Raw genomic sequence first — 27,053 nt, forward strand, 5'->3', positions numbered from 1 at the left:
GGCAGAGGGTGACACAGGAGTCTGTGTTGCAGAAAAAATGGGAAAAGGGGCTTAAGCTCCTGGATTTTAAATATTGTTACCAAAGATTTTTTTCTCACCCAAAGAAAATGGAGTTAGAGTTTTAAATGCTGAACGGACATCCCTTCTTAGTATCTTGCTTTTTTAAGTGCTTTAGTTGAATTTTGGAGATGTTTAACAAAATTTTCTTAGGTAAAGCTTGATCTTTTGTGGCAACGAAAGAAAGATGAATTAGCGTGAACTAGATTATTTTATTTGTTTGGTTTTTAACGGCCTCATCCTCAGCATATGGAAGTTCCTGAGTCAGGGTTAAATATGAGCTGCAGTTGTGTCCCATGCTGCAGCTGGGGCAACACCGGATCCATTAACCTACTGCTTATGGGCAAGGGGTCAAACGGGCACCTCTGCAGCAACCTGAACTGCAGCATTCAAATTCTTAACCCACTCTGTCATAGCCGGAACTCCAAGGAAATTTTAGATTATTTTTAGGTAATTTGAATTATCTAAAAATTTAGATTAAAAGGAATAGTTTTATAGGATTTTAAGTTATTTGTTCATCATTTTTTGTGAACTGAATGTTTTTAAAAGTTGCAAGAAGTTCCTATTGTGGCTCAGCATAACGAGCCAGACTAGTATCCATGAGGATGCAGGTTGGATCTCTAGCCTCGCTCAGTGGGTTAAGGATCTAGCGTTTCCATGAGCTTTGGTGTAGGTCACAGAAGCGGCTCAGATCGAATCTTGCATGGCTGTGGTTGTGGCTGTGGCGTAGGCCGAAGCTACAGCTCCCATTTGCTGCCTAGCCTGGGATCTTCCATATACCGTGGGTGCGGCCCTAAAAAGCAAATGAAGTAAAATTAAGAAGTTATATGTGCAGTTCCTTTTTTTGCCATCTTTTGTGAATCACAGGGCTGTATTTCAGTCCTCAACCTAGGAGTAACTTAGAAAAGGGCCCTCCAACATTTTCATTATCTTTTTTAGGTTCAAATATAAGGGATAGAGCTTTGCTCCATGGAATTTACTTCCTTGCTTTTTCCTGGTTTGCTTTCCTAGACTGTCTTTTTCCATGTCCTCTATACAGATTGGCGAGGAAATGAGCCAGAACAGTTTCATAAAGCAGTATCTGGAAAAGCAACAGGAGCTGCTTAGGCAGCGTCTAGAACGTGAAGCTCGAGAAGCTGCAGAACTTGAAGGTAAGCCCAGACTGTCACTTCTTACAAGGAATTCTTCCTTCTTATTCCTGTCACTGAGTAGATGGGCTTGTTTCACTAGGCAGTTTCAGGAATATAAATCAGGCTGAGTCTGCTACTTTATTTGCTTTGGTAGTTTACAGAGCCAAGTGAGTTAGTTACTATTTACCTTTTGTCAGGAAAGAAGACACTTAATTTGACTCTCTTGATAGAGGAGGATTCCTGCTAACAGATTAAGCTACCCTTTGGAGGAACTAGAGGCCTGATTCTAGGGAGTTTTCTCTATGTACAGTGCTCTTTTTAGTATATACTCTGTATCCATGACTTTGCCTGACCTCCTTCACTCTTCTACATATTCCCACATGCTGAGCCCTTAACACCCTCCCTGCCCCGACCCAATCTGTACTTTGCAGAAGCTTCAGCTGAGTCGGAGGACGAGATGATCCATCCCGAGGGAGTGGCTTCCCTGCTGCCTCCTGACTTTCAGAGCAGCCTGGAGAGACCAGAGCTGGAGCTCAGCAGACATTCACCCAGTATGTATCTCCCTCCCCACTGCACTGTTTTGTCAATCTTCCGTAGTTGGTGGGGGGAGGTAGTTACACCTCCTTTCATGCTAAGCCTCCATTCAGGTCCCAGGGCAATTCTGTGACTGTTATTTGACACCTGTTTTTCATGGAAATTACGTCCTTTTTGAAGTTTGCTTTCACCTCTATGTTGTGTTAACCTCTCAGAGTATTTCATAAGGCAGTATGATTTTTCTTCTCATTTCTGTATCTCTTTAACCTCCTCTACTTCTAAATTTAGCAACAGTCACAACTCTTTTTCATCTCTTCACTGGTTTTGTATATTGTGTGTTACACATCCAGTCATCTCTCCTCCATGGGCATCTGCTGCAGTTTATTGGTTCATTCAGCAAGTTTATACTGAGTGCCTATTGTATGCCAGGTGTGTGCTAAGCACTAGGAGTATATTAGAGAAGAAGACAAGTCTGCCATAATGAAACATACAGTCTAGTGTTTGATGGGTATTAAATAAATTATGTAATTACCTAGAGTTATGCCATGTATTATAAGAGGCAGTGCAGAATATTATATGAACATATCATAAGGAGCTCATACCTAGTGTCGGGAATTGGTTCAAGCAAGATTAATTTTTTTACGTTACTGTTACATAGTATCTCAAGCAAATACCTGTAAGTGCAGTCTTTGTGTTCTTAGGCAGGAACTACCTAAGACAGTATACCTCTAGAACATGCATATAAAACATGTGGATAGTAGGTAGATAAAGTAAACCAATATGTAAATTAATAAGTATTTTGAGGGCGTTCCCATCGTGGCTCAGTGGTTAACGAATCCGACTAGTAACCATGAGGTTGCAGGTTCCATCCCTGGCCTCGCTCAGTGGGTTAAGGATTTGGTGTCGCTGTGAACTGCGGTGTAGGTCGCAGACGTGGCTCGAATCTGGCGTTATTGTGGCTGTGGTGTAGGCCGGCAGCTACAGCTCTGATTCAACCCCTAGCCTGGGAACTTCCATATGCTGTGGGTGCAACCCTTAAAAAAAAAAAATTTGAGTGGTTATTAATGTTCGTGTTCATGGGAAAGATTATCACTCCATATTTAATACTTTTAGAATGTGTGGAAATTGCTGGCTCTTCTGGTTAACATAGAACTCCCTCCTGAAAATAGATTTTTAGGGTATATTTAATGATGGGAGAGAAATAAGTTCTTTTATTTATTTTTTATTTTTTTTTTTTTGTCTTTTTGCTATTTCTTGGGCCGCTCCCTTGGCATATGGAGGTTCCCAGGCTAGGGGTTGAATCGGAGCTGTAGCCACCGGCCTACGCCAGAGTCACAGCAACGCGGGATCTGAGCCACGTCTGCAACCTACACCACAGCTCACGGCAACGCCGGATCCTTAACCCACTGAGCAAGGGCAGGGACCGAACCTGCAACCTCATGGTTCCTAGTCGGATTCACTAACCACTGCGCCACGACGGGAACTCCATAAGTTCTTTTAGAGACCTCGTTTTCTTTCCAGATATGAAAATAGCAGACCATCAGTTGATCCGTTCTTGGCACTCTTTTTTTTTGCATGATTGTAAAGCCAGGAGGAAAGGGAAACTGTTTTATAAATTAGTTGTCAGTGTTTCTTCGCAAGTAAAAAAAAAGCCCCCCAAAATATATTGAATTCCTGCTAGGAATATACGTATCTTCATGCTAGAGTATATGGGGAGTCAGCACACTGTAAAACCTATTAGGGGGAGACAGTTGCAATAAAACAAATAATAAGAGATGATATATTTTAAGTTGCACACAAGAAGTAGAGACACACATACCATCGGGATTCAAAAGACTAAAATTTCTAGGAAGTTCCCTTGTGCAGCAGGTTAAGGATCCAGCATTGCCACAGCTGTGGTGTGGGTTCAGTCCCTAGCCTGGGAACTTCCACATGCCCAGGTGGAGCAAAAAAAAAAAAAAAAAAAAAAAAAAAACCCTGAAAGTTCTCTGAGGACCAGAGGGAGCCCCTTGAAGGAGGTATAGGTTTTGATCTGAGCCTTAGAAATAGGGAGGATTTGGTGTTCCCTTTGTGGCTCAGTGGTTAACGAATCTGACTAGGAACCATGAGGTTGTAGATTTGATCCCTGGCCTCTCTCAGTGGGTTAAGGATCCCGTGTTGCTGTGAGCTGTGGTGTATGTAGGTCGCAGACGCGGCTCGGATCCCACGTTGCTGTGGCTCTGGTGTAGGCCGGTAGCTGCAGCTCCGATTAGACCCCTTGCCTGGGAAACACTGTACGCTGTGGGAAGCAGCCTTAGAAAAGGCAAAAAGACAAAAAAAAAAAAGAAAAGAAATAGGATTTGAATTGGCACAGAGAAGAAAGGGTAATAGCATAGAGATGGGAATGAATAGGATGCTTAATTTAATTTTTTTTAATTCTATTTTTTATTATTATTTTTTTGTCTTTTTGCCATTTCTTAGGCGTCACCCGCGGCATATAGAGGTTGCCAGGCTAGGGGTTGAATCGGAGCTGTTAGCCGCTGGCCTACGCCACAGCCACAGCAACTCGGGATCCAAGCCGGATCTGCAACCTACACCAAAGCTCATGGCAACAGCAGATCCTTAACCCACTGAGCAAGGTCAGGGATCGAACCCACAACCTCATGGTTCCTAGTCTTATTTGTTAACCACTGTACCATGACAGGAACACCTCTCCAGGATGCTTAATTTTAATGGCAATGGTTGGGGGTGGGTGGTCCCATTGTGGCTCAGCAGGTTACAAACCTGACTAGTATCTACGAGGATGCAGGTTAGATCCCTGGCCTTGCTCACTGGGCTAAGAATCTGGCTTTGCAGTGGCTATGGGTAGGCTGGCAGCTGCAGCTCCATTTGGGTCCTTAGCCTGGGAACCTCCATATGCCACCAGTTGTACCCTAAAAAGCAAAAAAAAAGGAGGGGGGGATTTTAAAAAAATAAAGGTAATGGGGGAACCATTGAATATTCTTGACAGGAATATGATTTGATAAGGAACTCTCTTGAAAAACAGAGAACCTGTCTCTGTTCTAAATGTAATTTGAAATGAAAATGAGGAATGGATCCTGAAATAGAAGGTTTTTCAAAAGCAGAGATTTAGAGTGAAGGTGGCTGGTCTCATCAGTGCTTTGTGTCATCAGCAGGATTTTGTCTACTGGCTGTAATTGATGGTGGGGGTGGGGAGAAATAGGTGAAAGAAAAAGGTGAAAAAGAAATAAATGAATATAGTAAGTTGTAGAGTACAACTAACAATCATTGTGTCCTCTTCAACATACTCTATCCATTAATTTTCCTACCTTTAATCTTGGCTACAATATGAATTTCATTACAGATATGGCACACAATTTGTGCAGGGTCCTAAATGGAGTAGTAGTTTGGAGTTCTAGCATGCTCGGTTGAATTGGTAGTAATGCCTGGAGTTTACCCAGAAATTAGATTTTTTTCAGTTGTACAATATCAGTCTGCCATGGGCCAGTAAATCATTAGAATTCCAACTTATTTGTTAGCTTTGGATCTTTGAGGTTCCTTGTTTAGTAAGATTTTGATTAAAATAAGGTTTCTAGTAACATTTTGATAATCAGTAGTGACACTTGAGGACTCTTTTTAAAAAAAAAAAAAAAAATATGGATTCCGGAGTTCCCGTCATGGTGCAGGGGAAACGAATCTGACTAGGAACCATGAAGTTGCGAGTTCAGTCCCTGGCCTCGCTCAGTGGGTTAAGGATCCAGCGTTGCGTGAGCTGTGGTGTGGGTTGAAGACAAAGCTCAGATCCCGCGTTGCCGTGGCTGTGGTGTAGGCCAATTAGACCCTTAGCCTGGGAACTTCATGTGCTAAGGGTGCAGCCCTAAAAAGCAAATATAATAAAATAAAATAAATAAAAATATGGATTCCTGGGCCCTGTCCTAAGATCTTTTTTTTTTTTTTTTTGTCTTTTTAGGGCCGCACATGCAGCATATGGAGGTTCCCAGGCTAGGGGTCAAATCAGAGCTGTAGCTGATGGCCTATGCCACAGCCACAGCAACACAGGATCTGAGCTGAGTCTGCAACTCACACTGCAGCTCACGGCAATGCTGGATCCTTAACCTCCTGAGCAAGGCCAGGGATCAAACCTATGTCCTCATGGATGCTAGTCAGATTACTTTCCCCTGAGCCACGACGGGACTCCCTGGCGCTCCTTGACTTCTTATCTCTCCACCACTTTCTTCAGATTTTTCTAAGGTGTTAGGAGTCAGTATTCACCCTCTGTAGTTAGAAGTTGTCTGGATTCCCTTTTAGATCATGACTGGGTGTACAGAAATCCTCATTCAGTCAATTTTTCCAAAAAAAGCCCACCCTAGGAAAATAGGAAGAAATAAACATTAAAAAATGGATATTCAAAATACAGATTAATGACAATTTGGCTCCAGGGGATCTTAGCCAGCCTTTGGCTTACAAGAGCATGTAGCCCTCATTCCTGTTTCTTGTGTTAAATTTGGATGCTGAGATTCTAAAGAAATGCTAGATAAGTTACTTATAAGGTTAACATGAGTCAGATTTAGGTTTGGCATCACCCTGACTTGCTTTTTAACTCTTGAAATGCATTGATTAACCTGTTACCAGTATTTCCACCCTTTGCTAAAGGTGCTTAGTCTCTGCACAGATTAATATCTGGCTGAGGACACTCACGTGGCCATGGGCACATAACAGAAAATGGCAGCTTTCCCAGAACCTTGTGTGCATCACATCAGCCTCTTTCAAGGAGCTAGAAAAAATTCTCCAATTCTTACATTTTGTATTGCTTTCTAGGTTCTTGTTTCATGTTTCTACAAAGAATCTCTTCTGTTTCTACAGAGAATCTCTTCTTGTTTCACATTTCTACGGAGAATCTCTTCTGTAGGTTTTCCCTCTGAAGTAAAGGATTTTTTTTGGGGGGGAGGGGGGTCTTTTTAAGGCTGCACCTGTGGCATAAGGAAGTTCCCAGGCTAGGGATTGAATCAGAGCTTCAGCTGTTAGCCTACACCACAGCCACAGCAACATGGAATCCGAGCTTCATTTGCAATCTACACCATACCTCATGGCAGTGCCGGATCCTTAACCCACTGAGCAAGGCCTGGGATCGAGCCTGAATCCTCACAGATAACTCGTTGGGTTCATTACCGCTGAGCTATGATGGGAGCTCCCCGGAGTATAGGGTTTTATTTATTTTTTATTTTTATTTTTTTGTCTTTTTGCCATTTCTTGGGCCGCTCCCGCGGCATATGGAGGTTCCCAGGCTAGGGGTCTAATCGGAGCTGTAGCTGCCAGCCTACGCCAGAGCCACAGCAACGCTGGATCCGAGCCGCATCTGCGACCTACACCACAGCTCATGGCAACGCCGGATCCTTAACCCACTGAGCAAGGGCAGGGATCGAACCCACAACCTCATGGTTCCTAGTCGGATTCGTTAACCACTGCGCCACGACGGGAACTCCCGGGTTTTATATTTTAAAAAATGTTTAGGAGTTCCTGTTTTAGCTCAGCGGGTTAAGAACCCAAGTAGTATCCATGAGGATGAAGATTTGATCCCTGGCCTTGCTCAGTGGGTTAAAGATCTGGTGTTGCCACATTTGTGGCATAGGTCAAAGACAGGGCTTGGATCTGGCGTTGCTATGGCTGTGATGTAGACTGGCAGCTGCAGCTCCAATTGAACCCCTAGCCTGGGAACTTCCATATGCCATAAGTAGGGCCCTAAAAAAGGAAAAAAAATTAATGAAATAATGAAAATGTTTATTTTCTGGAGTTCCTACTGTGGCACAACAGGATCAGCGGCATCTCTGCAGCTCCAGGACTCAGGTTTGATCTCCAGCCCGGTACAGTGGGTTAAAGGAGCCAGCATTGCCACATGCGGTATAGGTCCCAAGTGTGGCTTGGAGCTGATCCCTGACTTAGGAATTTTATATGCCATGAGGTGGCCAAAAAAGAGAAAATATGTGTTTACTATATTTTATAAGAAGTAATATATATTCATTAGAAAATTTTTGGAAAAACTAGAAAAAACAGGTTTTTTAAGTCATCAAAAGTCCCACAAACTAAAATAACACAATTTATTATTTTGGTGTATAATTTTTTTTCGTTTTTGGCCTCCCAAAAGTTGCAACCTAAGACATAGCTGTGGCAACACTGGATTCTTTTTTTTTTTTTTTTTTAATAATTTTTTTATTTTCCCACTGTACAGCAAGGGGGTCAGGTTATCCTTACATGTATACATTACAATTACATTTTTTCCCCCACCCTTTGTTCTGTTGCAACATGAGTATCTAGACAGAGTTCTCAATGCTATTCAGCAGGATCTCCTTGTAAATCTATTCTAAGTTGTGTCGGATAAGCCCAAGCTCCCGATCCCTCCCACTCCCTCCCCCTCCCATCAGGCAGCCACAAGTCTCTTCTCCAAGTGCATGATTTTCTTTTCTGAGGAGATGTTCATTTGTGCTGGATATTAGATTCCAGTTATAAGTGATATCATATGGTATTTGTCTTTGTCTTTCTGAGTCATTTCACTCAGTATGAGAGTCTCTAGTTCCATCCATGTTGCTGCAAATGGCATTATGTCATTCTTTTTTATGGCTGAGTAGTAGTCCATTGTGTATATATACCACCTCTTCCGAATCCAATCATCTGTGGATGGACATTTGGGTTGTTTCCATGTCTTGGCTATTGTGAATAGTGCTGCAATGAACATGCGGGTGCACATGTCTCTTTTAAGTAGAGTTTTGTCCGGATAGATGCAACACTGGATTCTTAACCCACTGTGCAGGGCTGGGGATTGAACCTGCTTCCCAGTGTTCCCAAGATGCCACCAATCCTGGATCCTCTTGCACCACAGTGGGAACTCTGGTGTATAATTTTCTAGTTTTTTCTTTGTCTATATGTAAGTTTAAGATATCTGTAATATTCAAATCTTTACCTTCTCTCTCCAATCTGGTTAACTTCCCCCTTTTTTTTCCTTTTAATTCTTGAGCATCTGGGTAGTGACTTTTTTTTTGTCTTAGGGCTGCATCTGTGGCATATGGAGGTTCCCAGGCTAGGGGTCAAATTGGAGCTATAGCTGCCAGCCACAGCAGCATGGGATCTGAGCCACATGTGCAACCTACACCACAGCTTATGGCAACGCCGGATCCTTAACCCACTGAGCGGATCCTTAACCCACTGAGTAAGGCCAGGGATCGAACCTGAGTCCTCATGTATACTAGTTGGGTTCATTAACTGCTGAGCCACGATAGGAACTCTGATGGGAACTCTGACTTTTATTTATTTATTTTTTTTGTCTTTTTGCCATTTCTTGGGCCGCTCCCCTGGCACATGGAGGTTCCCAGGCTAGAGGTCCAATCGGAGCTGCAGCTGCCAGCATACGCCAGAGCCACAGCAACACGGAATCCGAGCCGAGTCTGCAACCTACACCACAGCTCACGGCAACGCCAGATCGTTAACCCACTGAGCAAGGGCAGGGATCAAACCCGCAACCTCATGGTTCCTAGTCGGATTCGTTAACTACCGTGCCACGACGGGAACTCCCCGGAACTCTGACTTTTAAAAAGACGTTAGTTTATCAGAGCAGTTTTAGGTTTGCAGCAAAATTGAAAGGTACAGAGATAATCTCATATGCCCTCTACCCATACATAAGCATAGTCTCTCTTATTAACATCTCCCACATTTCTTTGAAAAGGTAAACCCACATTGACTCATCATAATCACCTGAAGTCCATAGGTGACCTTAGGGTTCACTCCTGATGTTGTACATTCTGCAGGTTTGGACAAACATGTAATGACATATATCCATCATTGGAGTATCGTACCAGGGTATATTCCCTGCTCCAAAATGCCTTGTGCTCTCCTTTACTACAGTAAATCAGCTTCTTTCCCTTATACATGCAAAGGAGCTTTGCCTAAAATTCATGGAAAATGGTTTTTTGTTTTTTTGGTTTTACTCATCTTGTAATTTAATCTACTCCAGTTTTTTGGTTTTTTGTTTTTTTTTTTTGCCTTTTCTAGGGCTGCACCCCCAGCATATGGAGGTTCCCAGGCTAGGGGTCTAATCGGAGCTGCAGCTGCCAGCCTTCGCCAGAGCCATAGCAACACAGGATCCGAGTCGAGTCTGCAACCTACACCACAGCTCACAGCAACCCCGGATCGTTAACCCACTGAGCAAGGGCAGGGACCGAACCCGAAACCTCGTGGTTCCTAGTCCGATTCATTAACCACTGCGCCACGATGGCAACTCCCCTTACTCCATGTTTAAGTTATTAAATTAGGAGTTCCCGTCGTGGCGCAGTGGTTAACGAATCCGACTAGGAACCATGAGGTTGTGGGTTTGATCCCTGCCCTCGCTCAGTGGGTTAAGGATCAGGCATTGCCGTGAGCTGTGGTGTAGGTTCACAGACTTGGCTCAGATTCCGAGTTGCTGTGGTTGTGGTGTAGGCCAGCGGCTACAGCTCCGATTAGACCCCTAGCCTGGGAACCTCCATATGCCGTGGGAGCAGCCCAAGAAATGGCAAAAAGACAAAAAAAAAAAGTTAGTCTTCTACTTCATTTTGTATGTTTCTACTTTTTTTTTTTGTCTTTTGCTGTTGTTGTTATTGTTGTTGTTGCTATTTCTTGGGCCGCTCCCGCGGCATATGGAGGTTCCCAGGCTAGGGGTTGAATCGGAGCTGTAGCCACCGGCCTACACCAGAGCCACAGCAACTCGGGATCCGAGCCACGTCTGCAACCTACACCACAGCTCATGGCAACGCCGGATCGTTAACCCACTGAGCAAGGGCAGGGATCGAACCTGCAACCTCATGGTTCCTAGTCGGATTTGTTAACCACTGCGCCACGACGGGAACTTCTGTTTCTACTTTTAATTGCAGAAGCAAAGATCAGTTCATTGTAGATTGCTGAAATACAGAAATAAGAGAAAAGAACTTGGGTTAGAGCTCAAACCATCTGCTTATTTGCCCTAGTTTAAATACTATTAGTGTAGAACAGGTTTTAATGGATCATTTAAACCTTTTGTATGATATTGTATGTATCTGGAATATAATTGTCTAAACTGGTTTTCATCAATATTTGCATTGCTACTTGATAGTATTTTAATAGGAAAGTTAGAAATCTTCCAGTCCATCTCTTCCTTTTTTCTCATTGAAGACATTAAGATCCAAAGTATTTAAGTGACTTACCCAAATTTACCTTCCTTAGTGGAATGGAAGTGAAAAATTTTTTCCAGTTTTACATGAGGTTATTACTTAGGATGATCTAGATTGGTGGTTTGCAAGCTTGCTTTTTTTTTTTGTCTTTCTGTCTTTTTGCCTTTTCTAGGGCCGCTCCCGGGGCACATGGAGGTTCCCAGGCTAGGGGTCTAATTGGAGCTGTAGCCACCGGCCTATGCCAGAGCCACAGCAACACAGGATCCGAGCCGCGTCTGCAACCTTCACCACAGCTCACGGCAACACCTGGTCCTCAACCCACTGAGCAAGGCCAGGGTTCGAACCTGCATCCTCATGGTTCCTAGTCGGATTCGTTAACCACTGTGCCACAAGGGGAACTCCAAGCTTTCTTTTAACAGTAGAACTTATTTTCCACAAAAAAAAAAATCAACCTAAAAAGCGAAAAAAACCAAAAAATTAAAAAATTAAAAAAAAAAAACAAAACAATCTGTGGCGCAGCAGAAAATGAATCTGACTAGTAACCATGAGGTTTCGGGTTCAATCCCAGGCCTCACTCAGTGGGTTAAGGATCCAGTGTTCCCATAGCTGTGGTGTAGGTTGCAGACATGGCTTGGATCCTATGTTGCTGTGGCTGTGGTGTAGGCCAGCAGCTACAGCTCCCATTCGATCCCTACTTGGGAACCTCCATATGCTGAGGGTGCGGCCCTAAAAGGCAAAAAACAAACAAAAACAAGACATTGAACACTGTCTTGAGCGGTGATTCAGTGACAAAACACCTGACAGAAAATGCTAGACAATTTAAAGGCCCAAGTAGTTATTTTACATTTATTTGAGTTATTTATAATGTGAATTGGCTTTGAGGTATTAAAAATGTTCCAGGAGTTCCCATTGTGGCTCAGCAGAAACGAATCTGACTAGCATCCATGGGGACACAGTTTCAGTCCCTGGCCTCACTCAGTGGGTTAAGGATCTGGCATTGTGGTGAGTCATGGTGTAGGTTGCAGACACACTTTGGATCTGACATTGCTGTGGCTGTGGTTTAGGCCAGCAGCTACTCCTCCAATTTGACCCTTAGCCTGGGAACCTGCATATGCTTCGGGTATGGCCCTAAAAAGACAAAAAAAAAAAAAGTTCAAGAGGTGCCCAGCAGGAATTATCAACATGACCCTGACCCTTGTCTTAGTCTTTTCTTCCATATAGAAGTCAAAGAAATTAATACAGATATGTATTGACCAGCTTATGTGATGATAACCGATTGAATTTTGGTAAGCAGTCTTGCATGATGTTCATGTTATGAGTCTGACTTGGTTTTTTTTCACTTGATAGGAAAAAGTTCCTCTGTTTCTGAAGAGAAAGGTGAATCTGATGATGAGAAACCAAGGAAAGGAGAAAGACGATCACCTAGAGTTAGACAGGTAACTCAATTACTTATAAATATGCCCTTTACCTATTTGAGTAATGCTTTGGATAGCTCCTCCTTCTCTTTTTCCTCAAGCCATTTCAGAGTTTGTGTGTCGGGAATTCTGTACAGTCATCTTTCTCCTCTTTGTCATTTTTCTCATGGTTTATTTTTTTTTTATTTTTTGCTGCTCCCTTGACATGTGGAAGTTCCTGAGCCAGGGATCAAACCCTCACCACAGCAATGACCTGAGCCACAGCAGTGATAGTGCCGCTTCCTTAACCTGCTGAAACATCATGGAACTCCATTTTTCAAATTTTTTGTTTTATAATTTATATCTGCTCTGGCCTTCAGATTTCTAAATGAATATATATTAAAAAAACTTAACTGTGAAAGTTAATAGGCTGATCTTTATTCTAACGCAGCACATTATTAGAAACAATTAATTATTCAGTTAAAACCTTAAAGTTATATGGTATGAGGTTAAGTGAATAGCATAGAGTTTTTTGGTTTTTTTTTTGTCTTTTTGCCATTTTTTGGGCTGTTCCCGCAGCATATGGAGGTTCCCAGGCTAGGGGTCGAATCGGAGCTGTAGCCACCGGCCTACGCCAGAGCCACAGCAACTCGGGATCCGAGCTGAGTCTGCAACTTACACCACAGCTCACAGCAATGCTGGATCCTTAACCCACTGAGCAAGGCCAGGGATCGAACCTGCAACCTCATGGTTCCTGGTTGGATTCGTCAACCACTGAGCCACGACGGAAACTCCAACAGCAGAGTTTTTATGTAGTATAATTACAGCTGTGGAAAATAAACAGTGGGAGGGAGTTCCCATTGTGGCTCAGCAGAAATGAATCTGACTGGCATACATGAGGGCACAGATTCGATTCCTGGCTTTGTTCAGTGGTTAAGGATCTGGCGTTGTGGTGAGCTGTGGTGTAGGCTGCAGATGCTGCTTGGATCTTGCATTGCTGTGGCTGTGACATAGGCCAGCAGCTATAGCTCCCATTGGACTCCTAGCCTGGGAAACTCCATATACCATAGGTGCGGCCCTAAAAACATAAAAAACAAAAACAATGGGAGGAGTTCCCTGGTGGCTCAGTAGGTCAGGGACCAGATGTTGTCACTGTTGTGACACCGATTCAGTCTCTGGCCCCAAAACTTCTGCATGCTGTGGGCACGGCCAAAAAAAGAAAAGAAAGAAACAATGGGAAAAATGTAATATACCAAAATGATAAAAATAACTACATTTAGTGCACATACACACATTTTATAGATATTCCATTTATATTTATTTTCAAAGCTTGAAGCTAACAAACGAACTACTAGTTTCCTTTTGGTCAGTCTCTTGAATCCTGTAAGAGCCTGTATTAGTCATGCGTCATGTCTCCTGTAGCATTTGTTTTCTGTGTTGCTGAAAGCATTTACCCTTCCTGTGTGTGTCTTATGAGATACTTTTTCTCCTCTGTTGATGGTGAGCAAATATACTTGGAGCCATTGAATATCTTTTCTTTCAGGCAAGAGCAGCTAAACTCTCTGAGTGCAACCAGGCTGCTGAGGAAGAAGAGGATCAAGAAACACCTTCCAGAAGTCTGAGGGTCAGAGCAGATCGAAATTTGAAAACAGAGGAAGAAGAAGAGGAAGAGGAGGAGGAAGAGGAGGAGGAAGAGGAGGAAGATGATGATGAAGGACAAAAATCTAGGGATGCACCAGTCCTGAAACAGTTTAAGGAAGAAGAGGGGGAAGAGATACCCACAGTAAAAGCAGTGAATGTGATAGATGAGAGACCCCCTACTATAAGATCTCAGGAGCAGGAGGGTTTAGAGAGAGGAGGGAGAGTTACAAGGTCCCAGGAAGAGGCTAGAAGAAGTCACCTGGCCAGACATCAGCAGGAGAAAGACACAAAAACAGTTTCTCCTCTTGAGGATGAAGAAAGAGAAATAAAACCTTCAAAAGGCTTGGAGGAAAAATCAAAGTCCCCATCCCCTCCTCGACTGACTGAAGATCTGGGGAAGGCCCCTGTTGTGCTGCAGCCAGAACAGACTGCCAGTGAGGAGGAGACTCCCCCACCTTTACTTACCAAGGAAGCATCTTCCCCACCACCTAATACACAACTCCAGAGTGAAGAAGAAATAGAACCCATGGAAGGCCCAGCCCCTCCTGTACTCATTCAGTTATCTCCTCCTAATACAGATGCTGAGGCCAAGGAGCTCTTGCTATCTCAGCATACAGTGCAGTTGGTGGGAGGCCTGTCTCCTTTGTCAAGTCCTGCAGACACCAAAGCAGAATCTCCAGTCGAGAAAGTGCCAGAGGAGAATATTCTGCCTCTAACTCAAAAAAGCACAGTAGCTGAATCCTCAACTCAGAGGAGTCTTGAAACTGAATCAGAGAAATGTGCTCAGCCACTTCCTCTAAAAATTGAGGAGTTAGCACTGGCCAAAGGGATCACTGAGGAATCTTTGGAACAGAAGGAAGGCAGAAGGGCTTCTCATTCCCTTCTTCTAAGCCACAGATTGAAACGCTCAGCTGACTCATCCTCTAGCCGGTCCTCCTCATCTTCATCCTCCAGTTCTAGATCAAGATCTCGCTCTCCTGACAGCTCAGGCTCTCAGTCTCACTCACCTGCAAGATCCAAGCAGAGAGATGTATCTCGGGCACATACTCATGCCAATCCTCGTGGTAGATCCAAGACAGGCTCCAGATCAACCTCAGAGTCCAGGTCACGTTCCTGTTCTCGTTCACGTTCAGCATCAAGCAACAGCAGAAAAGTAAGTATGGGAGAATCCTGGGTGCATTGATGTTCTGGTCTGTACTCCAGTGTTTTTTTAACCCCTGGAGAACCTATCATTTCCAGCAGGAATAGGAAAAGCATCAGTTAGTCCCCCTTTCAGTGATTACTTTCCTCACTCTCACTCTTTTTTTTTTGGTCTTTTTGGGGCACATGAAGTTCCCCGGCTAGGAATCAAATCAGAGCTGCAGCTGCCAGCCTACACCTCAGTCACAGCAACACTGGATCCATGCTGCATGTGCAGCCTCTGCCACAGCTTGTGGCAACATCGGATCCTTAACCCACAGAGCGAGGCTAGGGATTGAACATACATCCTCAAGGATACTAATCAGGTTCTTAACCTGCTGAGCCACAGTGGGAACTCCTTTCACTTTAGAGTCTCATTTTTAATTCATTGATCTCTAAGGGTTCTTTTTCAATTTGAGTCCCTTTGATTGCTAAGAAAGTTGAATCCATTTACCCATTTCCTCCAATAGACTATAAGTTCCATGGGGTTATGGACATGTCTTTTTTCATGTGTTTCCCAGTACCCAGCACCTTGTTGAGACTTAGTAAACTATTTATTGAATAGTCATTGGATAATCTAGTCAGGGAGATCACTAAATCAAACAGGAATAAACCTAGAGTTAAAAATCCAAAGTATTAAAGTATTAAGTTGGAAAACTCAGCGACCTACTGAATATATACAGTATCAAATAATTTGCCTAATTGTTTCATTTCTTTAGTCTCTGAGCCCTGGAGTCTCCAGGGACAGCAGCACCAGCTACACTGAAACCAAAGATCCCTCTTCTGGTCAGGAGGTTGCAACTCCACCAGTGCCACAACTGCAGGTCCTTGAGCCAAAGGAGAGGACTTCCACCTCATCCTCTATCCGAGTGAGGCGTATGAGCCAACCTGAGCCAACTGGAAAGCACGTGACCCAGAGGTTACAGCCTGAGCGGGTAGGATATTATGCCCCCTTCCTAGAGGGAGATGGAGGGATAGTCATGGTTTTCCCTTTTGTCTTAGCTTTAAAACTGAATGCGCAGTCTGGATAAGGCCTGATAGGAAGGTAGAAAGTTGGGGATACCTGTTAGATTCTACTTTGATTTCCAAATCCCTGGCTGATGAAAGTTTTCCAGGAGGCTGAGCAGCAGGGTTCTCACCTTTTGGGCTCTCAGACTTCTTCCTAAGAACATCCCTTTTTTTCTGCCTGAAAGAAAAAGCCTTTTCTCATTTCTCTCGAAGACTCCTAATAAAATGATTACTGAGGAGTTCCCACTGTGGGGCAGTGGGTTATGATCCAGCGTTGCTGCAGCTGTGGCGTAGGTCATAGCTGTGGCTCAGATTTGATCCTTGGCCCCAGGAACTTCCATATACAATAGGTGCAGCTGAAAAAGAAAAAAAAAAAGATTTCTGGCATAGAAATTCCTTGGGCAATATTCCATTTTACTTTTTTTGTGTGTGCCCGCACCTGCAGCATGTGGAAGTTCCTAGGCCAGGGATTGAATCCAAGCCGCAACTGTGGCAGTGCTGAGTCCTTTAACCCACTGTGCTAGGCCAGGGACTGAACTCACTCCGCAATAGCCTGAGCTGCTGCAGTTAGGTTGTTAACCCACTGTGCCACAGTAGGAACTCCTCCATTCCACCTTTTTTTATTTTATTTTATTTTTTGGTCTTTTTAGGGCCACACCTGCGGCATATGGAGCTTCTGAGGCTAGGAGTCAAATTGGAGCTGTAGCCTCTGGCCTATGCCACAGCAATGCCAGATCCAAGCTGCATCTGTGACCTACACCACAGCTCACAGTGACACGGATCCTTAACACACTGAGCGAGGCCAGGGATCAAACCTACCTCCTCATGGATACTAGTCAGATTGGTTTCCACTGAGCCACGACGGGAACTCTAAAAACTTTATTATTATTATCATTATTTTGCTTTTTAGGGCCGCATGTGCAGCATATGAAAGTTCCCAGGTTAGGGGTCAGTCGGAGCTGCATCTGCTGGCCTACGCCACAGCAAAGTGAGATCCTCAACCCACTGAGCAAGGCCAGGAATCTGACCCGCATCCTCATGGATACCAAGTCAGGTGTCAGGTTCGTTACCACTGAGCTGCAGTGGGAACTCCCCATTCCACTTTTTAAAATGAAATAATGAAGATATACAGGTCTATGTGTGGAGCTGGTACTGTATACGCCATGCTCTGCTTTATACCAGCTCCACATTAAAGAAAAGGAACCAGGCAGATTTAAGTATGTTGCTATGTTTGTTTTGCTTGTTTGTCCTAGCAGGGGAGCCCAAAGAAGTGCGAAGCTGAAGAGGCAGAGCCACCAGCTGCCATGCAGCCCCAAACCTCAGAGACTCAGACCTCTCACCTACCAGAATCTGAAAGGATTCATCTCACTGTGTAAGTGATAACTCTCAACTGGGGTATAACACTGCTAGTTTGTGGGGTAGTTCTTCGATCCCTAGGGTTCTTTGGCTGAGTCCTAGTTTCTTCTTAGAACATGAAGGCAGAGCTTTATTTGGACTAAGGCTAGACTTCAGTTACTGTGTTGAAAACTGCCACCAGAACCCTTAAGGTAGTCTGAAAAGTGGTAGTGAGAGCATAAGGAAACCCATTATCTGGGATCATTTAACCAAAATAGTTCCTTTAAGGAGGAGGCAGCAGAGGCTTCTGTTTGTAAATTCCAAGACAGTGTAAGGGAATTGACTAAGGCATTTTAACTGTTTTAATACTCTCAAATCAAATTAAATTTGTAGTTGAGCAGGTATGTTCTTCATTATTCTGAGCTAGGGATTGCAAATTAAACTATTGAGCCAAAATACTTAGCTTCAAAGTCTCATAGCAAATGAAAAAGAAAACCATTGTGGAAATAAGATTCTTAGCTTTTAGACATCAGGGATCCTGTACTGCTTTGGTGACTGTCCTGTGTGGACAGTTGGCCTTTGTTCCATGATTGTTTTAATGACATTTTAACACTAATACTGCCAATATGATTTTTCACTAGTCTAATAATTTTCATTCTTCTTAGAGCTTCAGACTGTCTTTTGCCTTTGATTTTGGAGGGTGGTGGTCAGTGACATGATTTATTATCTCATTTTCTTAAGATTGTAGTAATAGTTTCGTACTCATTACATAGCTTTAGCCTTGGGATATATTGCTACTGTCTATTCTAATATTTTTGACTCTGCTGCCATCTTGTGGCCATTATATTTTTAGTTTGAAAGCTAAAAGTTCACTCTGCTGCCTTTGAAAAAAGTTTTTGTTTTTCCCTTTTGGGATGATGGCTGCATTATCCTTTGGAAAAGGGTTTTTCTTCTAGGACCTTAAAGTGAAAATCCAGCGGATTCTGGAAGGTGTTCACGATTCCCCAGCTACACCATCGATGAGGAAATGGGGTGACACCTTCCCTTTCCTGAGCATCAATCAGAGATCATACCTGCCCTTTCCTTTCCCATCCTGTAGGAGTACACTATATCTTTTCTGTAATATCAGTTTCAAAGTAGGCGTTGACAGCCTGCTACTAATTCGGCCCAAGGAACTGCCTCCTGTACACCTTAAGAAGCAAGTAATTTTCTGAAAAGCTCCTTGATTGCCCTAAAATTCTGTGGGTTTCTGAGATCCTGGCAACAGAGCAGCAGGATCTGTTTATGCTGTTTTGAAGCACCTCTATTTTTGGATTTTTGCATGCAAGTCCAGGGCAAATGAACGTTGGAGTCATATACAGAGTTTTTCTCCTTAAGTAAAGATGGCTTTGATCTTCATTTTATGACTGAGGTCATCTAGTCACATTGATTCTAGCAAAGTGATAGCAAATGGCACCTTGAGTAAATAATGAGATTGTCCATTGTTGCCTAGGCAAGCTCCCTTGGGGCAGCCTATAGATTAGAAATGCTGTCTGAGCTCAGGAGTAGTTCACACACATCCCTTTTACCTGCTTTCCTTCTGCCTGCCTTCCAGATGGTCGATTCAGCGGGCCTAACACAATGACATACCCAAAGGCCTAAACCTGTAGGCTCTTCTGGCATTGGATTTGGTAAATGAGTCTTTGAGAAGTTTGCCTACATTTCTGGAGGCCCTACTAAATTGGTTCACGACATTCCTCCTGGCCTTTCACTCCCCTGGAGTGCTAGTGGTCAGCCTGGTGACCTCTGGACCCCTGGCCAGTCTTAAAAGTGGCATCAACAATGAGTGCTAAATGGAAAAGACCATTTGTGGCTTAACCTTGGTTTTTCTTTCTGTCTCAACAAGAACTCACATGACTTTTGAACAACAGCTAAGGTCTGTTGGTTCAGTAAAGTGTTAAAAAAAAATTAGACTTTACTTCAAGGACCTCTCACCACTTGGAAGAGATTGCCTTTTTTTTTTTTTGCTGTGCTTGGTTAAATCCATTCTGATTCTGATTGTGCCCTGAGGAATTCTAAATTTATGAGGTAAGGTCTCTTTTTCATTTCTTGGGGCAGGAATTTGTGAGTTGTCAGTCCTATTTCATTTGAGCTCTGTTCCATAATCCAATCCTCTGCCTGCTATAGATACAACAAAAATTTCCTCATATAGCAGAAAATAGTGGCATTCTCTTTTTAAATTAAAAAAATAGGGGGAAAAAGGGGAAAGAAAGAGCATAGTATGGGCAACTACATCATCCAACAGTAAATTTGAACCCCAGTTTTTCTAAATACAACCTTGTGTACACAAACCTTGCTGGCATTAACAGCATTGGGCTCTTGGCACTATGCTTATTTGTCCGTTTGACTGAGTAGGAGGAAGGAAATGGTCCTTTAGGCCAGTATGACAGTGTAATTGATACTCCCCATGGGACCTACAATGCCAGTTTGTCAAGTGATGGTAATTTTTTAGAAGTACAATTTGTTGTTATCACCAAGAGTTTGCTTATTGAGGAGTTGGTATCTAAGGACATACCCTCTAAAACCATACTGTCCTTAGTTATCTTGAAACTAGTATGCCTATCATGTTCCTGAGGGTATTATTTAAACCTCACTGCCTAAAAGTAGTCAGATCCCACTGCTTCTTACTAAATTGCACAGCATGTCCTCAGCTCCTTGTGATTTTTCTATAACAACTATGGTTCAAACCTAAATGTCTACAGAAATTTCCTTTCCATTTGTTTCTCTGAATCTCATTTGTATTCAGATATGAACTGTAATATGGTATTATTAGCCTCGAAGTAGTTCTTCTGAGCTGTAGATGTTTTGTGTGCTGTTTAATTATGAGTAGATATCACCCAACCCTAATCCCCATGCAACTTTACCTATTTTTCAAAGATACCAGAAACATTTGTATCAGAACTTAAATAGTGGGAAGAGAGTTGCCTTTTTTCTAAAAGGAATTACAAAGAAAAGCTCTGACATATAGCTAACAAGGCTTTGGGACTGGTCCTGCAAATAGATTGAGTAACCTTTTGGGACAATTTTGGGCTTCCTCTTTTTCTTATGAAAATAAAGTCTTAGGAATTCTTAGATCCCACAGATTTGATTGTGGGGAAATAGATAGCACAAACTTATTGTGTCTTAAGATGGTCAAGGGTAATGTAAAATTCTTATTTTTGAAAAAAATATTTCCATTAAAAGAAAATTCTTCCTCTAAGGAAGCCACTTTTGGAGAGGCATATTGGTCACCGAAAGCACTTTAGGTTAGTTGATAGACAGGGAATATGTACTTGAGGATATTTGAAGGTAACATTTCTTTATAGGGTAACAGTCTCTTTGGGAATTTTATCCAAAGTTACTTCTTAAGGAGAAAACTTTCAGTTTAGCAGCCATTTATTAAAGTATCCACTTGGCGTTCTTGTCGTGGTGCAGCAGAAACTGAATCTGACTAGGAACCATGAGGTTTCGGGTTCAATCCCTGGCCTTGCTCAGTGGGTTAAGGATCTGGCGTTGGCATGAGCTGTGGTGCAAGTCGCAGACACAGCTCAGATCTGATTGTTGCTGTGGCGTAGGCCGGTGGCTACAGCTCCTATTAGACTCCTAGCCTGGGAACCTCCATATGCCTGGGGTGCGGCCCCCAAAAAAAGACAAAAAAAAATTTTTTTTTTTTTTTTTAAATATCCACTGGGTATCCACAGTGACAGCCTTATTGGGAAATACTGAGCCTTCCTTTATGTTAGGCCCTGAGCTAGGGGTCAAAGGATGCAGTCTTTGAAACTGCAGCATGGGAGTGAGGGGCAAGAAAACTAGAGTTATTATAAGTGATGAGGGTGTGGCTGAGAACCTGTCGTACCATTTAGTGCCTTTACATCAGGGAATGGGCAGTTTCTCTTTGAGGACATTCCAAAAAAAAAAAAAATCTCCATAGGTGGCATTGAAAGAGATAATGGCCTATTTAAATGTACATGTGTTTTATGCATATCCTTACCTTGATTTGGGGTGTCTTCCAAGCCAGACTCTTCAGAGCCAGTCCTTATCACACAGTTTCATGAGATAAGTACTGTTATTACCCACACTTGACAGATTAAGAAACCGATACACAGAGAGGATCAGGAACTCACCCAGTATCACACTAGTGTGGGGGTGGGCTGGGGCCTGAATTGAGCCCTAACCAATTTGACACCAGAACTCTCAATCTCACTGCAGACAGGGACCACTAAGTGAAAAGAAACTTTAATGTGTGGTATAAACATTCCTTTAGCATGAAGTTGTGTAAATTTAAGATTTTAAGCAGCAGGGAGGAAACTTCAGTCCTGGTTAAAAGTTCTGGTATTACAAATAATAATACTAAGTTTTTGGTTAAAGCTTGTATTAGTGTTAAACCTTTACTGGCATTAGGATACTAAAGCAGCCAACAAATGAACATTTTTGGGCAAACTCGGAGTGCTTTTTTGAATGGGTAGAGTCAGCTTCCCCTTTTACATTTAGTAAGAAGATACCTGTAATTAATAATTTCCATTTAGTTCCCAGTCACTTTTTGCCCACCAGATCAACCCCCGTGCCCCCCGCCCCTAGCCCCAATAGCACTTCTCTCACTTCAGTTTCTTATCTGCTTCAGAGCCCTCACTTTGGAGCCCTTGCTCCAAGAAATGGCCTTTGTGCTTCAGCTATCCGAGGTCCCTTTGCCCTGTTTATCCTTTTCCTTTATGGCTCCAGCAGACCCTGGGGCAGGGTGACCTTATTAAAGACTCTGTGAAACAAGGTTGTCTGTCATCTCTTCGGAGACACCTCTCCCCTCCTCTGCTGCTAATTCTGAAAGGCACTCTGCTTATCCACTCCTTCCATCTCAAAGAAAGGACTGGTTGGAGTAGGAACACATGGCCATTGCTCCCATTGCTCGGGGTCAGCAACCGGTTACTGTATGGTGATTGGGTAGTGCCAAATCTCATCCCACCTCCCCGCCTTGAAGCAGCTGATCTTGTTTCAGTGTTCCATGCCTCCCCTCTTGGATAGAGGAAGGTGGGCATGTTAAAAATTGCTCATGGCCCTCCACTCTGTCTCTTTCCAACTTTGCCTTTGTTATCTTCCTTCCTAGCATTTTAAACTCACTCCCAGCTCGGCTGTTTCCTTTCCTTCTATTTTCGGGGTTCTTCCAAGCAAGCAGCTGTAACTTTGTCCTCTCCACCCAGCCCCCTCCCCTGCCCCCAGGGAAACAAGGAGAGAGTACCCTCTCCCTGTGGGGTTAGGCTTCGGTGGTTGTAACCCGAGAAAAGAAGGAAAAAGGCCAGGCCTATGAGCCAGCAGTGAGCTCAGAGCGGCCTGCCAGAGGCTGAGAACCTTGCTCACTCAGCGCCTCCCTCTTTTCTTTCCCCTCCCCTGCTGCAGCAGGGCCCTCCCCCATCCGCACACACGGGCTGCTGGGTAAGTGGCAAGATGGCTCCCCTGCATGTCTCCGGCTGATCGCCGCCGCTCCGCCAATACAATAGAGCCAGCCACTACCAGCAGCCTGGCCCTCTTCCTCCTCCTTCTCCGGAGAGACCAAGCCAGCTGAATTCGGGGTTTGCCGTGAGGACTTAACGCTTATCTCTTAAAAGCCAGATCTATTTTAACCTCCCCTCACCACCACCACCACCACCACCACCACCTCCCCTTCCATTTACCATTTTTTGGATCCCCAGTTGCTACATCTTGATTTTCTCTCTCTGGATCGGGTGGCTGGGGAGGAGGTGGTGGGATCTTGGGGCAAGGAAGGTGTTTTGTTTTTTTAATTTTTTGGGATTTTTTTGTTTGGTTTTTGTTATTTCTTCCATTCCAGAAAGGGATAAACAGCACTTCCAGGGGGAGAAAAAAAATCATGTTATCAGAAAGCAAAGAAGGGTGAGAGCTGCACATTTCCATGTATCCCTTTTCCCTACTGCTCTGGCCCACCCCATCTCCCTTCTCTTCCCCATGGCTTTCATTCTGTCTTTCGTTTTGGTTTGTTTTAATCATTCTGCTTTCCCCCTTTGTCCTTCCTGCTTGATTTCTAATTGGCCCCACTTGCCCTCTCTGTGTGGGAAATAGGTATTTTTTGGATAAGCTTTTTCTTTAGATTTAGGCAGTTGAATCTCGTGTTTCTGTGGGTGCCTATTAGCTGGGGGCACAGTTTCAATTTTGCCCTCCCCCCTTCCCGTGCATCCCTCCCTGCCTGCTCTGGGGAGGCTGTTCTGACCTCTGAGTGTCAGTCAGCCTGTCGAGAATGCCAAATTTTCTGTTGGTAGTTATCAACCTGGGGAGACTTGGTTTCTCCTCTCCTGAGATTTAGGCCCTTGATCATCTTGATTTGATCCCCCCACACAGTGTTTGGATGGCAATGGGGGTGAGATTGGAGATAGAAGTTAGGGATTTAGACAGAAAAAAAGAAAATGGGAAGATAGTTTATCTGAAGTGAACCTCTGGGATCTATTGCCTGCAGTGGGAGCTAACTTGTGTGATTCAGTGGGGTAGGGGAGTGGGTTCGGTGTTTGTGGGGGGAGATGCATGGTGTGGGGGAGGGTGTGTCCTGACTGGGAGGCCTGCTCTCTTTATCTTTTGGAAGTTGGAATGAGGGAGTGGGAGAAACTGGGCGAAAGCCGAATGTAAGAACAGTTCCTACACCTCTGAGCAGGTAAAAGTGGTCTGGTTCTTTGAGCTTTCATACTATGTCCGGCAGTTTTCATTTTTCCTTTTGGATTAGAGAGGGTCCTTGTTGAAGCTTGCCCCCTCACCAGCCCTGCTCTCCCTGCAGCCCTGCCCCCACCATTTCTCCATTCCTGGTGTGTCCAGATCCCGTTGGTCAGCAGACTTTACTTACTAAGCAGTTGATTAAACACAAGGTTGGGATCATTTGCCACAGCCCTCGTTGTTCTTTCTCGTCTTTTTAAGGAATCGGACTTCCCTTAGTTTCTCATGCAATTTGGTTAAATGAAGGTGCCTGTGGCCAAGGGCTAGGGAGGCCCTGGGGTTGTGGGCAAATCACAGTCACTTCTGAGGGACTGTTTTCAGAGAGATGTGTCTCTCCTCTTCATATAAGGGTACTCTGGCGAATTACCTCAGAACAGTTGGAGTCCCAACCCCACATGCCACAGCTTTATCCCATCTGTGCAGTGAGTGGATGTGGTTGCTGTGATCTGTGCTCTTTTCCTTAGGAAGATGGGGGCAAGGTCTCTAGTCTGATCTGAAAAGCAGCCCTCCCAATCCCACCCAAGTGATGAGGCATGGGAGTTTCCTTGACCTAAAACCTAACGTCTTGTTCTCTCTTCCCCTTGGTTCTTTCCTGCCCTTCCCTCTCAACCTCACCCCATACTGACAGTGAGGAGAAGGAGGAAGTGACCATGGACACAAGTGAAAACAGACCTGAAAATGAGGTTCCAGAGCCCCCCATGCCTATTGCAGACCAAGTCAGCAATGATGACCGCCCAGAGGGCAGTGCAGAGGATGAGGAGAAGAAAGAGGTAAATATTCAAGCCACCTGCTCGGGTGGGTGGGCAGGAGTGGACCTGGGGGAAAGAGTAGACCACTCTGGTGATCCCTCTTACACAGTGGGATAGCTTAAAGAAGGGACTAGGCAAAGACTTGGATCAGGATAGGGCCAAGGGAGAATTCGCTGGTTTAGTAAGGGAGACCCCTTGTGATGGGGACAGGGCTCATTCATTCCCCTTTCCTTGTTGGGAAAGTAATGCAGTGCAGAGTCTTGGAAGTTTGTAATCACTGGGAAAGTTAATGGCCCTTTATCTAAAACCCAGGCTCAGCTTTCCCTGCCACCTTTTCTAGCTTCTCCCTGTGTTAACCCCTCTAGCTTTCCCTCCTTTTTAAAAGTGTGTTGGAGCTCAACGCCATCTAGTGGGCTTTGGTGGTTCTCAGCTGACCACCATGCTGAGGAATTTTTGTTCCTCATCTGCCCCCCAGTGGTCTCGTTGCAGAGATGTAGCTACTTAGAAGCCACCACCTGAAGGCCCCTTCCCCATTTTTGTGACCCTTCTACTTTTTGGCGTATGTAGTGTGTCCTGCACCCAATTCAGGGGACTCCCCCCATCAGAGCCAGCGAAGTCTTCTTGGCTCTTAAAGTAATTAGAGAACGGATTAGCTGGGTTTGGGAGTAGGGTAACAGGGTGGGAGGGACTGTTGTGTGTGTAGCCTTTCTTTGGTGTGTGTTGCGGGGGTGGGGGCCGGTGAAAGTGATTTGATGTGCAGAATATTATTTATTACAAGGTCCTTCTTCCCCGTAAAACTTTGTCCAAGTACCTCATGTACGGTAATCCGCCCGTAAAATATAACCCTGCCCAACTGGCCAATCGCTGATGCCGCCTCTTCCTCTGGACCCACCCGCTGCTACTGAGCTGCCCAGTCAGAGCTGAGTCTGCTATCCAGGTGTCTTGGCCAGAGGGGGGCATGTGTATGGGATCCTGTGATGGGCCCCCTTTTGCCTCCCTGCCTTGCTTACATCAGGGGGCCAAGAAGAGCACTGTTCTGGAGAGACTTGTATTGAGAAAGCAAAAAGCATTTGGAAAGGGGTGGACTTGCATCATCTCCCTCTTTGGGACACCCCAAGAAGAGCTTGTGTCAGTGCTGGGGCGCCTGCTCATATGCCCTTGCCCTTTTGAGGACTGTGGGTTGCCTTGTTTGCTACAGACTGTTGGGATCCCCATCTAGGGCACCAAGACCTCCTAAAGAGTCAATCTTTGTGATCACAGTGCCATGCTGTAAAATACCGAGTGGGGCTCTCGGCTTAAGCTGTGACGACTAGGAACCCTGCAGAGAAGTCTAGGGTCTGAGCCCAGGGATTTAATGCTGATGACAGCCCAGCCATGTATCACCACTTGCTCATCAGATGGACTTTCCTTTGGTCCCTGTTGTCCATGGTGAAGGGCAGCATGTTGGTTGCTCCAGCTTCTCCTCCATCCCTGGAGGCAGGGGCTCATCCATCCACCTGACTGGAACCACTGTCTCAGCTGGAGTCCCTGAGGAGATGCCACACACCACTCTCAGAAGAAAAGTATTGTGACCTTGCTGCTGAATGTGTGCCAGGTCCTGGGGCTATCCACCTACTACCCCAGGCTGCCTTCAACAGCGGCTCCATGATTCCACTCGGTGAGAGGACCCCCTCCCCAAGTTACAGGCAGAGGAGAAAGGGACTCTGGAGTCATCACCTGGATTCCAAGTATTGGGTGGTGGTATTGCTGCAGCTTGGCCACTGGTGGACATAGGGTCCTGCCTGCCTCTCGCAATAAAAGGCCAGGACCATTCCTGCTACTCAGAGGCCATCTCATCAGGGACTGCAAGATGATGCCCCTACAGGGCCAGGACTGATGTCTCTGCCCCTTTTCCCCCCGTACCCCTCGCTGAGCCTGGCCACCGCCAGTGAACTGTCTTGACATCATGGAAACTGGGCAGCGTCCCCCCACACGTTTCCCTCCCGCCCCCCCTGCGCCCCTGGGAGGACTCTGGCTGTGCCGTGCTGACCACCACGCCGTGCGCCCACCTTTTTTGCCAACCCAACCCCCCACCAATTGCACAGCGCCTAGCAGGGAGGGCTCATTCTGATTGGACCGGCGGTTGACTAGATACAGTACACAGTGAGGTGC

General features: G+C 44.6%; 1 protein-coding gene across 1 annotated transcript in view; it reads left to right on the plus strand.

The window, feature by feature from the left end:
• ACIN1 (apoptotic chromatin condensation inducer 1) overlaps positions 1–27,053 on the plus strand; it is a 38,271-nt gene that overhangs the window by 3,595 nt on the left and 7,623 nt on the right. Inside the window, 7 exon segments of the mRNA XM_047797330.1 lie at positions 1,097–1,208; positions 1,619–1,738; positions 12,221–12,309; positions 13,811–15,061; positions 15,807–16,022; positions 17,352–17,467; positions 24,782–24,923. Coding sequence (XP_047653286.1) covers positions 1,097–1,208; positions 1,619–1,738; positions 12,221–12,309; positions 13,811–15,061; positions 15,807–16,022; positions 17,352–17,467; positions 24,782–24,923 — 2,046 coding nt within the window.

This window comes from Phacochoerus africanus, chromosome 9, assembly GCF_016906955.1.
Source record: "Phacochoerus africanus isolate WHEZ1 chromosome 9, ROS_Pafr_v1, whole genome shotgun sequence".
Taxonomy (NCBI): Eukaryota; Metazoa; Chordata; class Mammalia; order Artiodactyla; family Suidae; genus Phacochoerus; species Phacochoerus africanus.